The 16746-nt window shown below is 40.7% G+C and overlaps 1 protein-coding gene across 5 annotated transcripts in view; it reads left to right on the top strand.

Moving 5' to 3' along the window:
- The window catches only part of CCDC88A (coiled-coil domain containing 88A), an 82495-nt gene that overhangs the window by 16986 nt on the left and 48763 nt on the right, over positions 1–16746 (top strand). For all 5 annotated transcript variants that reach the window (XM_083493997.1, XM_083493998.1, XM_083493996.1 and 2 more), the window contains exons 3-8: positions 2550–2658; positions 5802–5871; positions 6454–6512; positions 7951–8034; positions 9006–9146; positions 10314–10483. In XM_083493997.1, coding sequence (XP_083350123.1) covers positions 2550–2658; positions 5802–5871; positions 6454–6512; positions 7951–8034; positions 9006–9146; positions 10314–10483 — 633 coding nt within the window. The remainder of the gene's footprint in view (positions 1–2549; positions 2659–5801; positions 5872–6453; positions 6513–7950; positions 8035–9005; positions 9147–10313; positions 10484–16746) is intronic.

Genomic DNA, 16746 nt, shown 5'->3' with positions numbered 1-16746 from the left:
CGGCATTTCCGTGTGCTGCGCTGGCTCGCCAGATGCAGCTTGTCACGCTGGCCACGTGACCCGGAAGTGTCTCCGGACAGCACTGGCCCCCAGCCTCTTAAGCGAGATGGGTGCGCAACCCCAGAGTCAGACACGACTGGCCCGTACGGGCAGGGGTACCTTTACCTTTAAGGTGCTATTGGAAGGAATCCCCCCCCCCCTGACTACAGCAGACCAACACGGCTACCTACCTGTTACTAGCCTCCTGTTGTTCTTACCCACTAGCTACTCATCTGATCATGAAAGTAGCATACAGGCATAATGTCTAGTAGCTGGTGATGTTAGGCTTATTCTCTGTGAAGTCTGCTAATCCCATCTTAATTAGTGGTGATCTCCTTATCTTATGTTAGTGAATTCCATTAAATTTTATGCAGTTATTTTTAGTTTATGTATGTGACACACAGATAGAAGCTATGTATTCGGGAGACCTAGGTGCTGGTTCTTAGTATAATACCAGTTTTATGCTGGTTTGAATGTATGCATTATTGGTTTGCTGATGTTGTAAGTTGCTTTTGAGTTACATTTTTTGGGGAGAAATTAATAAGTTTAATAAATACTATCTCTTGGAGAGCATTTCCACCAAATATTAATTATATGAACACCTTTTTTTTGTTCTACATAGCATCTTGTATTGGTTCTTCTGTTTTATAAAGTCAGGGTTTGAAAAAATGGGTAATCACAATATTGCAATGTTCTCTATCAGACGAAAACTGTAGTAGAAGAAATGTTAATCTGAATCTCATGGCTGTTTCCATGTTGTGATTAATTTTAATACAGTGCTATGAGGAAGAGGGTGAAAGCTAGGGAGGTACACTTTTAAAATTATGTGAGGCTCTTCTTTTCTGCTTCCTAAATTCTAGAGCTTTAATGTTTTTAGTTATTACATTTGAACCCTTTCCTCCCTCTGTGGTAATGTTTCTTATAGTTGACAGGTCTTTTTCCAGAGTTAATTTTGGACACACACAGTTTCACAACCAGTAAAGAGTCTTCTTAAGAATGTGTGAGAACAAAAGCTACCCACTGGTAGAGGTGTCCCTTGTGTTTCTGCATGAGTTAATTATTCTGAATGTGCTTCCTGTTTGAAAGAAAGAAAAGCCAATAGAGTAGCTTGTTCCCATTTCCCTGAGGGCAACCAATTCTGCTGCATCTCTATCAGGAGCAATTGATCTAATTACACACAAAGCAGAGACATGTCAGAATTGTTCTCCAGTAGGCTAGAGCCATTAATCATGCAGATGTAGTGGGCAGCCTCCTCTGTGCTGAGTACTTTTGGCAAGGCTGGCGCTATGATTTTGGAAGCTCTTGGGGCAAGAGATTGTTGGAGTACCTGCTTATCAAGCCTCTTGCCCAGGAGCTTCCAAAATCATAGAGGTGAATTGATGCAAGGGGCAGCATATCAGATCAATTGCTTCTGTTACTTCCTCATCTGCTGCTTCATCTTGCACCAATTCAAATTTTGCACATGAAGTGGACTTAAGGTAAACTGGGATGAGGGTTCTTTCCCCATACGCATAATGCATGGACTCAGTGCTTTTTGTTTTAGAAAAAAAGATGCCGGGACTCATTATAAAGCTGTTACTTTAAGTGTCACACAGTTTACATTTGGGGGGAAAGGTGTTGGGACTGCATTCTTTATGAAAAGTAAAAGGCTAAGGAAAGGGTTAATTTTACTCTTAAGAAAAAAAGCAAACATTGAAAAACCAACTAATCTATGAAAGATTATTGGAGTGAATCCCAGTACACTTGGATGTGGGGTTGCTCAGATGGTCAGACATTGGGACAAGGAATAGGGGCACCATATTCCTTATTTATGGTATTGGAACTGGTAGGTGGGGATTGAGTGACAGGCTTCTCAGCACAATCAATGGATTTTCTCATATCCATATTTATTTGGAGGCTGGCATAGTTTTAATTAAAAAGGAGTTTGCTTGGGCTATCCCTGGCCGTCTTGATATAATCATGGGATATCTCACATTGTATACACAAATGTGGCAAGAGTTATATGTCTTGGCCTCCCTGAATGAATAGAGGCTAGGAAGACTGTATTTTGCTAAGAGGTCTTAACTAGAATGCCAGACATGAGAGCTGTGAATCATATTTTGAAGTATTCCCCATCCTTATGCTTGTGTAGCATTTTGTCCTTGCAGTCCTAGTTACAGCAGTGGAATTGAGGCTTTCAGCTAGTATTTTTATCTGGACTCCTGACACATATAAGGGATCTGAGAACACAAGTATTGTCTATCTGGCCTTCCTTCTTTGTTGTTAGCCTTGTTTGTTTGTATATACAAAGTGCTCCCATTATTGAAGGTTCTATAGATATGAGAGCACAGTAATCTATCCAAGTGCTTGCATTATTATCACGCGCCCTCCCCCCAACCAAAAAGCTTGTGAATCTGACTTATATTTGAGTAACTAGTAACTGGTCTTTCTCCTTAGCTGACACATAAATTTCCCCTTGTGAATTTCAACTAAATGAACTTTCTTTCATTTACTTTCATGTTTTATTTCAGCAACCCTAAGGCATCTAGTCAAAGAGTAAATAAGAAAATCAACAATGATTCATCACTTCGAATTCAAAATTTATCTATTTTGGTGAAGCAAATAAAATCATACTATCAGGTATGTGATTTTTCTTTCTTTTAAAAAGCATTTGTAAAGATGTGTTTTGTGGACAATGCTAAGCTAATATAGACACAATTGTCTAAATTGTGAGTTTGGTTTGCTGTGCTGCTGTTCCTCTCCTTTCCTCTAAGAAACCCATAATGAATCAGAATGTCTCTATTTGAAGTTGACAGTGAGCTAGTTAGCAGGTAACTTTAAAACATGATTAAAAGTAAACTGTGGTTTACCCAAAGAGCTCACTGTGCTGGTTCATGCAGCTAATATAGTGCTTGCTTGCTTTGCTCTACCCATGCTCCTTCTGCTGCCTTGCAGCCTGCAAACAAGCCAAGAGATTCAAATCTGGATACTATCCAAACAAACCATGAGCCCAGGTTTGGGTGTCATGAGAAGCTAGAAATTGACTTGTTTTCTGATGGTGTGCCAACAGTTGGGGAGGAGCAAAGCAAGCTGTGTGCATTAGCATTCTGCTGATTCACATTTAACCAGGGATCACTAACACAGTGCCTGAGGGTGCCATGAGAGACACTGGTGGACGTGAAAGGTCCCTACAAATATCCGCTCAAAAATCCACAGTGCATGAGAGATTGCTTTTCTCCTTCCTGTTGGCCGGGATTGGATATCAACCTCACTTCCATTCAAACAGCTAAGAGGTGCAAAGAGCATCTCTTTGTGAAAGAATGGTAACTAATTTAGATTTCTTCTCTCTCCCCATTGATGGGTGCATGTCCACATCTTTTTGTATACCTGTCATAGATGGCCATTATTTCTTATTTCTGTCAAAGCACCTAAACAACATTATTTTGAGTTGAAAACTATCCTAAATACAATACTAAAGTATAGAGGGCAGAGCAGGTTAAAATAATTGATTTCCATGACAGGAATGTTGATTCATCCAGAAGGAACACTTTACCTTTCTGGTATCGTCATGTTCTGATGTTTTCTGGTAGAACTATAAAATTTCAGTATAATGGGTTATATTTTATTATGTCATACCCAGACTAAAACAATTGAAATTAATTGGCGTGACTAATGAGTCCATTGTTGTCAAGGGTCTGCCCTTGAGTATGACTTATTGGAACCAGCTGAATGTATTTTAAATTCTGTCTGATCCTTAATTGCTTGGATGTAGCTAATACTTCCATCAGCTCATCTTTTTCTGATCAGTATTTTATACTATGGAACTTAGATTTGCTTCCCAGTAATGACTCAGCTTTATGTGTATAGAAAATGTAAACTTAAATTCATTATATTAAATTCATTTCAGCACCTCGGATCCTTTAGATTCAGTTCTGTTGTTACATCATTTTGTTATCTACTTAAAATCCTATCTTGCTTTGAGAATTAGATTATCAGTTTCTTCATAACTGTGTCAAAATATGTTGTACAACAGCTGAAAGAAAAGAGGACAGCCCTCTTAATCATGCAGAACATAAATTTGGACATTTTTATTGAACATATGGCAAAATCCCTGTAATATAGAGAAACAGTCTTGTGCTGCCAAATCTGTGTATGTGTTAGCAGCTGCTGTGATAGGTTTCCAGATGTTAGAGGGAATATACACCAACGTTAAAGAATTAGGTACTGTCTAGACTGAGGATTTTCGCTCATTACCACTGCTGCACACTGTATAGTTAGAACAGGTCAACTTCCATGAGATTGTTCATGGAACACATAAATTGTACTTGTTTTCTTTTTAAATATTTTTTTTCATTCCTGGACAACACTGCACATTCCAATTGAAGCAAATTTGCACTATATCTGTAGTCCTTGTTGACCTGACTATTGTGATACAGTTCATTCTTGTCCGTCTGTAGTCTGCATTTTTAAATTTTCCTAGACCTTGATCAATGGAGGAAATTACTTTTATTATCAATTATATCTTGAATATGATACTGTTTTTAATTTGTTAACTTCATACTTAATGAGCAATCACTGGGTTTTAAATTTTTTGTCTGTCTTATATGCACATTAAAGTTAACAAATGTTCATTTTTCATGTTTATTGTGAGTGTCTGGTGGACCTAATGCAGACTAGTCAGGTGGGTCTGAGGTTTTTTATTATTATAAGGTTACAAATTGTTCCTGGAGGAATGCTTAGTGCATGTATCAGACAGCCTCCTACATCAGTGATAATATTAATTCAATTTATTTGTTGTCTAATACAAAATGTCTCTAGGCAGCTTACATACATAATTAAAAACAACCACCAAATATACAATAACAGTACCCCACCCCCCAAAAAACCCACAGAAAGCATGATGATAGTATTTTCTCAAATGCTTGGGTTAATCTGGCACCGAAAGGATGTAAGTGTTGGAGAGTGTATTTCATAGAGCGAAGGGCATCAGGTGATGATAGTAGAGACTGGATACATCCAAGTATAATGACACATTCCCTTAGATAATGGGATCCTGGGCTGAATAGAGTTTTGCAGGTTGAAAGTAGCACTTTGAAGTGGAATCAGAAACATATGTGCAGCCTCCTATACAGTGGTACCTCTAGATACGAACGGGATCCGTTCCGGAGCCCCGTTCGCATCTAGAGGTAAATGTAACTAGCCACAGCATGTCTGCGCACACGTGCGTCACTTTTCGCCGTTCCTGCAGATGCGCGTGACATCATTTTGAGCATCTGCGCATGCGCAAGCGGCGAAACCTGGAAGTAACGCACTCAGTTACTTCCGGGTTGCCGAGGAGCGCAACTCGAACACGCTCAATTCGAAGCGCATTTAACCTGAGGTATGACTGTATATGCTTTAGACCAGGTACGGACTTTGGTCTTTCAAATTTAAGCAGCGCCTTGTGCAAGGCCAAAAATGGCCCCCGCCTTCCATTTTGCTCAGTTCACTAGATCATAGTTGTACTGCCCTGCTTTGTCACCAGGGCTCGGTACCCAGTGAGGCAGAAATGGTCACACTGCCCTAAATCCACCTCAAACAGTGCAATCCTATGTACTAAGGTCATTGGGTCTTACTCCTAGGTAAGTATAGATAAAGAAATGTAGCCTAGGTATATGTTAAATCAGAAGTGAGTTTGAATGGGTGCTTCATTATTTTAAAGATATTTGTGTTTTTAGTTAACATATGGATGGTGTGGTCATCCTTCACACAGCTCTTCTAAATCTTTACATTCATTTCTATAGGAGACATTGCAACAATTGATTATGATGCCTTTGCCAAACATCTTGATAATTGGCAAAAATCCCTTTTCAGGTAAGTAGTATATTCATTTTAAAACAGACATTCAGTGTTAAGTTTATTATTAAATATTTAGAACTCAACATTTGCATCAAATTTTCAGGTGTTCAAAGGGGTTCCCATTCATTATCATATTTATGATAACCCTGTAAGATAAATCAGTATTAACATAGGGGGAGACTAAGGATGAAAGGCAGTAGCTTGCTTAAGACTGTCTCGTGAACTCATAACAGACAAGTTTAGAACTGAGAATTTCCTGATTCTTGACTTTGCTTACAAGGGATTGCATTACCATCCCATGCCCTAAAGGTCTTCATCAAACTCATAGTGGCAGTGGTAGCACACTTCTGCATGGAAGAGATCCATCCACATGTATCTTTACCTAGATGACCTGTACAAAGAGCCCTTCAACACATAAAATCAAACTAGCCACCCTAAGTGATCATGGGTTCCTAGTGAAAAGGGTACTTATTCTTTTCAGGAAGGGTATAGCACCTAGGAGTGCTAGTCCTAGCCAAAAAGTAAAAAATGGTGTTGGTAGTGTACAAATGATTATCTAAAGGTGTACACAGTGTGCTGTTTTTCTAATATTTTCAGAACAGGGCACTGAAGAAGTAAAAAAGCTGCTTCTACTCCTCCTTGGATGTGCAGTTCAGGTGAGCTCTCAATTATACAACTGCTCGTGATATTCACTTAAAGGTAGCAAGCTGCTTTATACAGAGTCAGAGTACTGGTTCAACCAAACTGACAGAGATTCTCTAGAGTGTTCAGACAGAAATCTTCTCCATTCCTACTGGATATATGACAGCAATTGAAACTGGGACCTTCTGTATGCAGAGAGAGGGGAAAATGCTGTTGTGCCCAGGTCCTGTAGTTTAACCAATAATGGAAACAAAAGCTTTTGAATTCCTCCGACCACATGGAGGAAGGAAAAGATGGAAGTGTGCGAATCTAGGAGGAGGCTAGACTTGTCCACATAGTTTAGTATGATGTCTGAATGTAACTGTTGTGTCTAGGTACTCAGTTTATTGTTAATGAGACCTTTAGATACAGTGGTGCCTCGCAAGACGAAATTAATTCGTTCCGCAAGTCTCTTCGTCTTGCGAGTTTTTCGTCTTGCGATGCACGGTTTCCCATAGGAATGCATTGAAAATCAATTAATGCGTTCCTAGGGAAACCGCCTTCAGACCAGGTCCGGGGACAGTCTGTCCCCGACCTCTTCTGAAGGCTGGGGGGGGGGGACAAGGGCTTTTCTTCCCACCCCCAGCATTTTAAAAAACCCCGGGACAGCGGAGGACTTCTCCGCTGTCCGGGGCGATCTTAAAATGCTGGCGGGCGGCATTTTAAAATCGCCCCGGGACAGCGGAGGACTTCTCCGCTGTCCGGGGCGATTTAAAAGCCCCTGGGAAGGCAGGCAGGGGGGACAAAGACTTTTGCCCCCCGCCAGCCTTCAGAAGAGGTCCAGGACCTCTTCTGAAGGCGGGCGGGGGGCAAAAGTCTTGTCCCCCCGCCTGCCTTCAAAAGCCGTCGGCGACAGCGGAGACAGCGCTGCCTTTCTCTGCTCTCCCGGGAAGGCAGGCAGGGGGGAGCAAAGACTTTCGCCCCCCGCCAGCCTTCAGAAGAGGTCCAGGACCTCTTCTGAAGGCCGGCGGGGGGCGAAAGTCTTTGCTCCCCCCGCCTGCCTTCAAAAGCCGTCCGCGATAGTGGGAAGCGCTTCCCTGCTATGCCGGACTGCTTTTAAAATGCTGGCGGTGGGGAGCAAAGCCTTTCGGCCCCCGCCGGCCTTCCTGGACCTCTTCTGAAGGCCGGAGGGGGGGAAAGGCTTTGCTCCCCACCACCAGCATTTAAAAGAGGTCCCCGGAGATTTCCCTATGGGCTTTCATCTTGCGAAGCAAGCCCATAGGGAAATTCGTCTTGCGAAGCGCCTCCAAAACAGAAAACCCTTTCGTCTTGCGGGTTTTCCGTCTTGCGAGGCGTTCGTCTTGCGGGGTACCACTGTATTTCAGTATGCCTAACAGATAACATTTTAGGTCTTCTTGAGCTATTATGTGTAGCCAATTGTAATGTTAATTTTGGTTAATATCTGTGTTTTAGTGTCAGAAGAAAGAAGAATTCATTGAAAGAATCCAAAGTTTAGACTTTGATATAAGAGCTGCTGTTGCTGCCCATATACAAGAGGTATTATCTGGTTTTCTACTATTAAAATCTTATCTATATATGGATTTTGGAGGCAGCCTTCCATCTTGATTATTTTTTATTCAGAAGAATATAAATTATAGTTACTACAGATTATGAAGCCAATATGATACACAGAACACACTGTAAATCTCTGTAAAATTAGAAAAAATACATTTAAAATGTTTCTGAAACAAGTCTTTCTCATCTTTTAATACTAAGTACCTACCCAGGTAACAACTTTAATCACAATGAATGAATGCAACACATTACATTTCAGTAATTTTAGGGAAGGGAGATTCAAACCAACTGATGAATTTGAGAGTTTATCTGTATTGTGATTTAAAAAAAGAGTGTGAACAAGATAAGAGCCAAAAAGTCTTGGGAGAAGAAGTTCATGAGTCAATTTTAGTTTCAACTTTAAAAAGCCATAAAGGTGGTATGCTAGAAAGGTACATGACTGCTAAGAGTATTCAGATATGGTTTAAAGAGATGTTATTGTTGTTGGTACCTGTATTTGTGTTAACTACCACTAGTCCTTAATAGCAGTTGAGGAATTTTTAAAAACAAAATGGAGTAGATTTTTTTCATTTGATTTATAGACGGCTTATTATTTAAAAAATCTCTTAAGTGGTTTACAGTAATTTTACTTCTAAACAGAGATGGTTTTAATGTGCTAAATAAAATTATTTAAAAATAAGATATGCTGCTAAGGCTGTAATCAATATCTTCATTCTTGAAGGATGAGCCAAGTGAAACTATTCCCAAATCACTGGATTTTTCTTGGACTAAGTGGTACGGATTTCAGAATGTTCCTTAAAATGTATTTAAGGTTATGAATCTTTGTTTCTTAAAGCTGACGTGGACTTCAAATCTTTTGCTCCACATTAGGTTACATTCTATTAGCACATCTTTTCATAGTCTTATTATTGAAACAGCACAGTTTTCACTTTATTGTTATTTATCATATGCAGGTAACTCATAATCAGGAAAATGTGTTTGATCTCCAGTGGATGGATGACAGTGCTCTGTCACATGACTGTATTGAGTCTCTCCTAAAAAATATGGCATTGCATTTAAAAAGGCTTATAGATGAACGAGATGAGCATTCTGAGGTATGTGTCGTACTAGTTTTCCCCTTCTGCTAATGGATTTTTAGTTATTAAAGAAGTGTGTTAATTAGAAAAAAGCCTGGGAGTATAACTGCTCAACTATTTGCAAATACTGAAATTTGATAGATTTGTAGATTTTGTTGATGTGTAGGTACACGTGGCCCCTTTCAGTGGTTATGTTTTTAATATTACACTTCTTTAAAAACAACTACCAGCTTTTACCTTAGTGCTGAAAATAGCTGGCAGCTAAAAGCAATGGTTGACCTGTTTGCACATCACATTAAACCATAGCTTCAAACCAACTATGGCTTTAAGTGAATGAACAGAGTGCTGATGCACTCCTCAGAAGTTCACGTAGCACTCTTCCCCTGCTCTTACCGCTGCCATTAGAATACAGAAATATGATTTTTAATTGTCGTCTTCTCAGTTCTCTAAACTGAGTGGTATTGGCAGATGAGCATCTTGGCCTTGAAAAATATGGGTTAAATTCACACACACCTACTTATGGACTCAGAGGCAAGAATATTGAAAATCAGTTATCTAGTGTCATGGACTGGCTGGATGCAGAGGAGTAGTGGGAGCACCAGCTGGGGAACTCCTTAAGGAACCCCCAGGGAAGAAGGCTCAGGTTCAGGGGATTGGCGGTGGGACAATGATGATTGGTCAGAGGGAGGAGGAGCAGACTGGAAGAAGAAGGAGGAGGTCTCAGCTGCAGTAGAGGTGACAGGGTTTAGTGAACAGGCGGAATCTGTGGCAGAGAGCAGACGGTGGCCAAGAGGCAGAGTGGAGACAAGCTGCTGAAGAATCCAGGGAGTCTCCCCCTCCTGCTGCATCCATCTGCTCTCCTTGAACTCACAGAGAAATGAAACAGGCAGAACAGAGAGTGGGTGTGTGCAGGCACAGCCTGAGTTTGCATGGGAAAGACACTGGGGAGGAGGAGTCCTAGTGGACACTGGGAAGGCGGGGACCTTCAGTCCTTGCAACTGCTTCATTGGGGCAAGACCTAGAAAGAGTTACTGAGACCAGTAGGCGTGAGCTGTAGTTTGTTTCCTTAAATAAAAATTTAACTGCCCTGGCCTCGGGTGACCCCCCCCCCCCATTGCTGACCTATACCTAGCTCCTGCCCTGACATGCTTATGTGGTAATCAAAGATTTCATGTTGTATCTTAGACTATCATAGAACTCTCTGAAGAACGAGACTCTCTTCATTTTCTACCTCATGCATCAGCAGCACAATCACCTTGTGGATCTCCAGGCATGAAGCGCACTGAAAGTAGGCAGCACTTATCAGTGGAACTAGCAGATGCCAAAGCAAAGATCAGAAGGCTTAGACAAGAGCTGTAAGTACACTGTGAAGAGTGCTAGGCGGTAATGAGAAACTGTGGGCCCTTGGGGAAGTAGTGTAGAAATAGCCTTTTTTTAGCTTGAAGTTTTATATTATTAATATCTGTATTATATATGCTGCTGTAGTTGTGTATCATACTTGTATGGTTATATGTGGTTAGTTAACAGTTCATGCCTATTTTCAGTTCACATAGTTGGTAAGATGGAAAATAATGCTTAAAATATCTTACATTCTTATAAGCACTTCCAAATTCACCTTCTGTCTTATCTCAGTTACAATACTCCTAGGGTCAGGGTGTTTGAGTTGAACTTTCAAGTAAACAAGTGTAGATTTTGAATGATAAGTCACTTGGTGACTTCAATATGACTTCCAGTTATATGAATGTAGAACTGCAGCATAATTCTGTTGTGCTTACGCAGAGAAATATAAGCATTTTTGCAATTTGGCTCCTCTCTTTTCCAATGGTGTATTGGTGGTTTTGCAGGAATGAATTTCTGGATGAGTTCAGTATTTTTATAAAAAGATAAGCAGGCACTTTGCACACATATTCAGGCTAGCAATCATTTTTCTTTTCTGAAGGTCAGTATCAAAAGTTCCTCAGCCTTTTGGTGATGGCTTGTGAAGTATAGGCTTTTTTGCATAGATTCAGGGAAAGCATTGAAACCTGAGTTTGTTGCAGGATGTGGTCCCTATGTTTATTTATCCCTGTTGTGTTGTCTTTTGTTGTGGGTAAATAACTGTTTTAGATTAAGGGAGTATCTCAAAGCAAGGACAGGTTTACTGCTCAAAGGTCATAGAATTGTAGAATCGTAGAGTTGGAAGGGACCCAGAGGGTCATCTAGTCCAACCCCCTGTGAAGGGGGAGAGGACAGGTTACCCCACCTAGGTCCGTGTAGTCACCCCCCCAACCAAGCCTCAAGACCTTTTGAGAGATTTTGGACTGTAAAGATTATTGGACCTTTGGAGTTATGCTAATTGGCTACTAATTTAACAACCGTATCCCAAAAGATTAAGAGTAAATGTTACTTGACAAATTTGTAAGAAGTTGTTGTTGGTGGTGTTTTTAAGTTGGTATTTGGTCTGTTCTGTCATGCCCCTTCCTGTTCCATAGGGGAAGAATTTGACAATCCTGGCCTTAAAACATTTCTTGAATATAAGAATCTGAGACTGCTCTGAACTGGAGCTCACTTTTAAAAAAATTACCTAAAGGGGTGGTAGTTGGAGGCAGAAAATGTCTATGAACAGTGGTTATAGAGGAACAAGAATTTAGGGCAGTACAGCTCTGGTACTTTTGTCACAGCAGGATGACAGCACCATCCTTGCCATGGTTGTTTTATGGTTGACAGCTGATCCTAATAAATTAGTTATTCTACTGTCTCTGCTGCTTTTGGGGATTTGTAATGAAGTGACAAAGCCGCCTGCACTTCTAGATTCTCCTTGGAGGTGTGACTGTGGACTTTTTGGTTTATGGCTAATGAAGGCTGTCGTGAAGAGTGCCTACACTTTAAAATTTACCCCATCCCACTGACTTTGAAATCTACTGCCAGAAGCCACTATCTAAGTCTATTATACCAAATTCTAGGTATTTCTGCCAACCTTTATCAGCTAGGATTTTCAAGGGTCTAACTTGGAACTAGTCACCTCCTTTCTTCTAAGCATTGAATATTTATTGGTGACTGACAATGAAGTAAGCCTTCTAAGTAAGATTAAACTTTGGATATTATACACTCAATTCTGAGTCTGCAAACAAATCGGTTTTGTGTCAGTTTTCCTAAGTAAAGGATTTGCAAAATATGTGGCAAATGCACGATAGCTGGCAGAAGGTGACAGCCCCTGGTGGGGTCAGCTTAGGTTAATGAAATTGTTTTGCACTCAGCAACAGTTGTACTGGATGGCTATACATTTGTTTGCCATTACCATGCCACAATAGTCTTTTAAAATAACCTTATTTTTGGTTTTTAAAAATCCGTAAAAACAAGTGTTATCATCACATCTCTCAAATCAGGGTGTTGTGTTAGAAGAAATTTCTGCTTATTCTATCAGCTTTAACCTAAGTTGCCCAACAGCTGTTCTATAATTGTCTGGCCTTCTATTTAATTTTCTGATGTGTGCCATATGGTGCTGGGAACTTTGCCATTTGAATAATGGGAGGGTGTGCCTTTATTCCAGTGCCTGAGGTCAGCTCGATGACACCCCACTCAGTTGAGCTATTAACAGAGTGTCCCCTTTGAGTGGTATGCCTTCTGAGCTTTCTGGAATCCAGCCACGTGCATGTGTGTTCACTTGCTTTGTCTCATACACTGGGCTGCTTGACAACTACTGTATGATCCTGCTCCCAAATGATAAAGTCCTATCCTGCCATTCATTGAACAGGTTATAGCATGTATATTGAGTTTTCCAAGACAATAGCACTCAAATCTGAGAATTAGTGTTGAATTGTCATTGTAGGAACTGCAGACCGGTGTTTTGAATTGTAGCCTGGCCATGAACTCTGTGAGTGGCCTTAATAGATCCATATAAAATCTCAGTTATTCATCCCCATAATTGTGTGAGAGAAGTAATTCAAACATACTATAAATTGTAAGGTTTATTATTACCTGTTACCAAGCCTAATTCAACCATCTTCGAGTTTTGTTATGGAACAGAGTTGCAAAGATACTAGCAAAAGCTCAACGCATACTGGGCAACTCCAACTCCGTTTAAATTTAGAGACTGAATGACTAAGAAAACAGGGTAATCCAGGGTAGAACTTCTTTCCCAACTGCCAGTCAAAAGTTGATTGTATATCAAGTACCTATCTGAAACAGTTGTGAGCACATGATGTTGCTCAGATTCCATCCAATTATATTAATAACTTTAGTGACTTCACTTTGGTTGATTGTTATGTGTTTCATCACTGATTTTGCACTGGACTGCAGCAGTGATAGTCTGGGTGAGTTCCAGTGGTGGTTTTCATCAAATAATACAATAGAGGACAAACATAATATTGGGACATTTACAGGATAGCCTATACCTGCTAAGTATACTAAGAATGATGTAATTCTTACAAAAGAGTTTTGACTATATCTTCTAAAACTGACAGTTAATTGTTATCTCACTTCAACTCTCTCTCCGCCCCACAAGCATACACAAAGTAATATATTTTAGTCATCATGAACACTGGAATATAAGAGAAACAGATCTCATTTTCTGATGTGTGGATTATTACATGTCTGTTGAAGTGAGCTTACTCAAGATATTCTGTAAACAGCTGCACTAGGAAAATTAATGCAAATTGCTGTTATTAATTTGACTGGCAGTTAATAGACTAAACAGTGCACACTGCTGCATTCTGTATAATTAAAAACAAATCATTTTATACTGTAGTTGAAGCACACAATTGGAAGTATAGACATCACTGAGAGCATGTTACCACGTTTGCAGTGTGTTGGATTTATTTACAAAAAAAGTTACAAATAAAATGCTAAATTTATTGATTAAGTTGTTTATAGTAGTTAGTACTACTGTACCCTGTAAATTACATTGCACTTAAAATTGCATATACAACAAGAAACTGATATACAGTGGTACCTCGGGTTACAGACGCTTCAGGTTACAGATTCCGCTAACCCAGAAATAGTACCTTGGGTTAAGAACTTTGCTTCAGGATGAGAACAGAAATCATGCGGTGGTGGCGGGAGGCCCCATTAGCTAAAGTGGTACCTCAGATTAAGAACGGTTTTAGGTTGAGAACGGACCTCCAGAACCCGAAGTGTTTGTAACCCAAGGTGTTTGTAACCCGAGGTACCACTGTACTTATCTTAGGAAATTGCCTTATATCAAGTCAGAATGTTGACCCCTCAAGTCAGCGTAGTTTGACTAGCGGTGTCTCTAAGGTTTCAGGCAGGAAACAATTCCAGCCTGCCTGGAGATGCCTGGGATTGAACATAGATATAACCTTCTGATCTATGTCCCTTCCTCTCAGAGTTCATGTTCTGGTTCCGTTTACAGCTTTCTCTACTAACTGCAGTAGTGTTTGCCGGTATTTTCACATCTTTGTCTCTCTTGCATTTTTCATATCTCAGTCACAGCTCTTTTAAACTCATATATATATATATATATATATATATATATATATATATATATATGCAGGTTTTGGTGTCTTCGGGTGTCTTCCCGTGTAAGAGTTGGGGTGTTTAGGCGACGTTTCGACGAGGTCTCACTCGTCATCTTCAGGCTGGTGCTTTCGGCTTCTTGTTACTGGAACAGAGCAGGATCTCAGTGTTTGAGTTCCTATAAATACTGTTGAGGGGGTGTGGTGTATAGCCTCCAACGTTCTGGGCAGAGAGGAAGTTCCCAGGTTAGTGTGCCTTTTCTTCTTTTGTTCCTTAATTACTTGAGGGATATCTTGAGTGATTTCTTGAGTGATATTCTGAGTACCACTTAGGTGGGTCATTAGGTGTGGATTAGTTGCTAAAGCTTTCGTGTCTTGACCTCTTGAGCTTGTGAAGAGTTTTTCTGAGAAGATGGCTGTACTGCACTTAGTTGTGCTCTGGCTTGGCTTCGTGTATAGGGGCGAGCTGTGGTTTTGTGCCCTGTGCCAGCCAGATCTGTGTAGGGATTGCAGGGGGGTGCAGCATCCGGAGGTGCCACTATGGTTTGGCTACTGGATGGTGTCTGTAATTTATCTGTGGAGAGGGTCTGGGTTTGGGTCTGGTGTGGTTGATTGGTGATGGCGTTCTGTGTGCCTCTGGTTCTGGTGTCGGTTTTTGTGGGGAGGGCTAATTTCCAGATGTCTGGCAGGCGGGACGTGTCGTCACGCTTGTTCATGTTGTGAGGGTGTTTCTCTATCTCGATGGCTTCCATGATTATTCTCTTGTGGTGATGTTCCATGTTAAAGAGCAATTTGGAATCTGCAAAATTAATTTCGTGTCCTGTTTCTTTCATGTGTTGGAAAAGAGAGGAAGTTTTTTCTTCTTTTTTGACGGCATTCTTGTGTTCTGCGATACGTGCATTTATTCGTCTGTTTGTTTGTCCAATGTACGTGGCTGGGCAGACTTTGCAGGGTATTTCATAGACCCCTTGGTTTTCCAACTGGATTTTATCTTTGGGGTTTCTGAGGATATTGGCTATTTTTTGGTTGGTGCAAAAGGCTGTTTTGATATTGTGTTTATGGAGGATTTTGCTAATTTTATCTGTAGTGCCCTTGATATAAGGAAGGAGGGCCATGCCATTGTTTTCTTCTGCGAAGAAGCTAATCCAAAAAGAAACACCCCCCAAAAACCAAGACACAGAAGAAAACAATGGCATGGCCCTCCTTCCTTATATCAAGGGCACTACAGATAAAATTAGCAAAATCCTCCATAAACACAATATCAAAACAGCCTTTTGCACCAACCAAAAAATAGCCAATATCCTCAGAAACCCCAAAGATAAAATCCAGTTGGAAAACCAAGGGGTCTATGAAATACCCTGCAAAGTCTGCCCAGCCACGTACATTGGACAAACAAACAGACGAATAAATGCACGTATCGCAGAACACAAGAATGCCGTCAAAAAAGAAGAAAAAACTTCCTCTCTTTTCCAACACATGAAAGAAACAGGACACGAAATTAATTTTGCAGATTCCAAATTGCTCTTTAACATGGAACATCACCACAAGAGAATAATCATGGAAGCCATCGAGATAGAGAAACACCCTCACAACATGAACAAGCGTGACGACACGTCCCGCCTGCCAGACATCTGGAAATTAGCCCTCCCCACAAAAACCGACACCAGAACCAGAGGCACACAGAACGCCATCTCCAATCAACCACACCAGACCCAAACCCAGACCCTCTCCACAGATAAATTACAGACACCATCCAGTAGCCAAACCATAGTGGCACCTCCGGATGCTGCACCCCCCTGCAATCCCTACACAGATCTGGCTGGCACAGGGCACAAAACCACAGCTCGCCCCTATACACGAAGCCAAGCCAGAGCACAACTAAGTGCAGTACAGCCATCTTCTCAGAAAAACTCTTCACAAGCTCAAGAGGTCAAGACACGAAAGCTTTAGCAACTAATCCACACCTAATGACCCACCTAAGTGGTACTCAGAATATCACTCAAGAAATCACTCAAGATATCCCTCAAGTAATTAAGGAACAAAAGAAGAAAAGGCACACTAACCTGGGAACTTCCTCTCTGCCCAGAACGTTGGAGGCTATACACCACACCCCCTCAACAGTATTTATAGGAACTCAAACACTGAGATCCTGCTCTGTTCCAGTA

Source organism: Podarcis liolepis, assembly GCF_965112155.1.
Source record: "Podarcis liolepis genome assembly, chromosome: 3".
NCBI lineage: Eukaryota > Metazoa > Chordata > Lepidosauria > Squamata > Lacertidae > Podarcis > Podarcis liolepis.
This window is presented reverse-complemented; position numbering and strand designations above follow the sequence as displayed.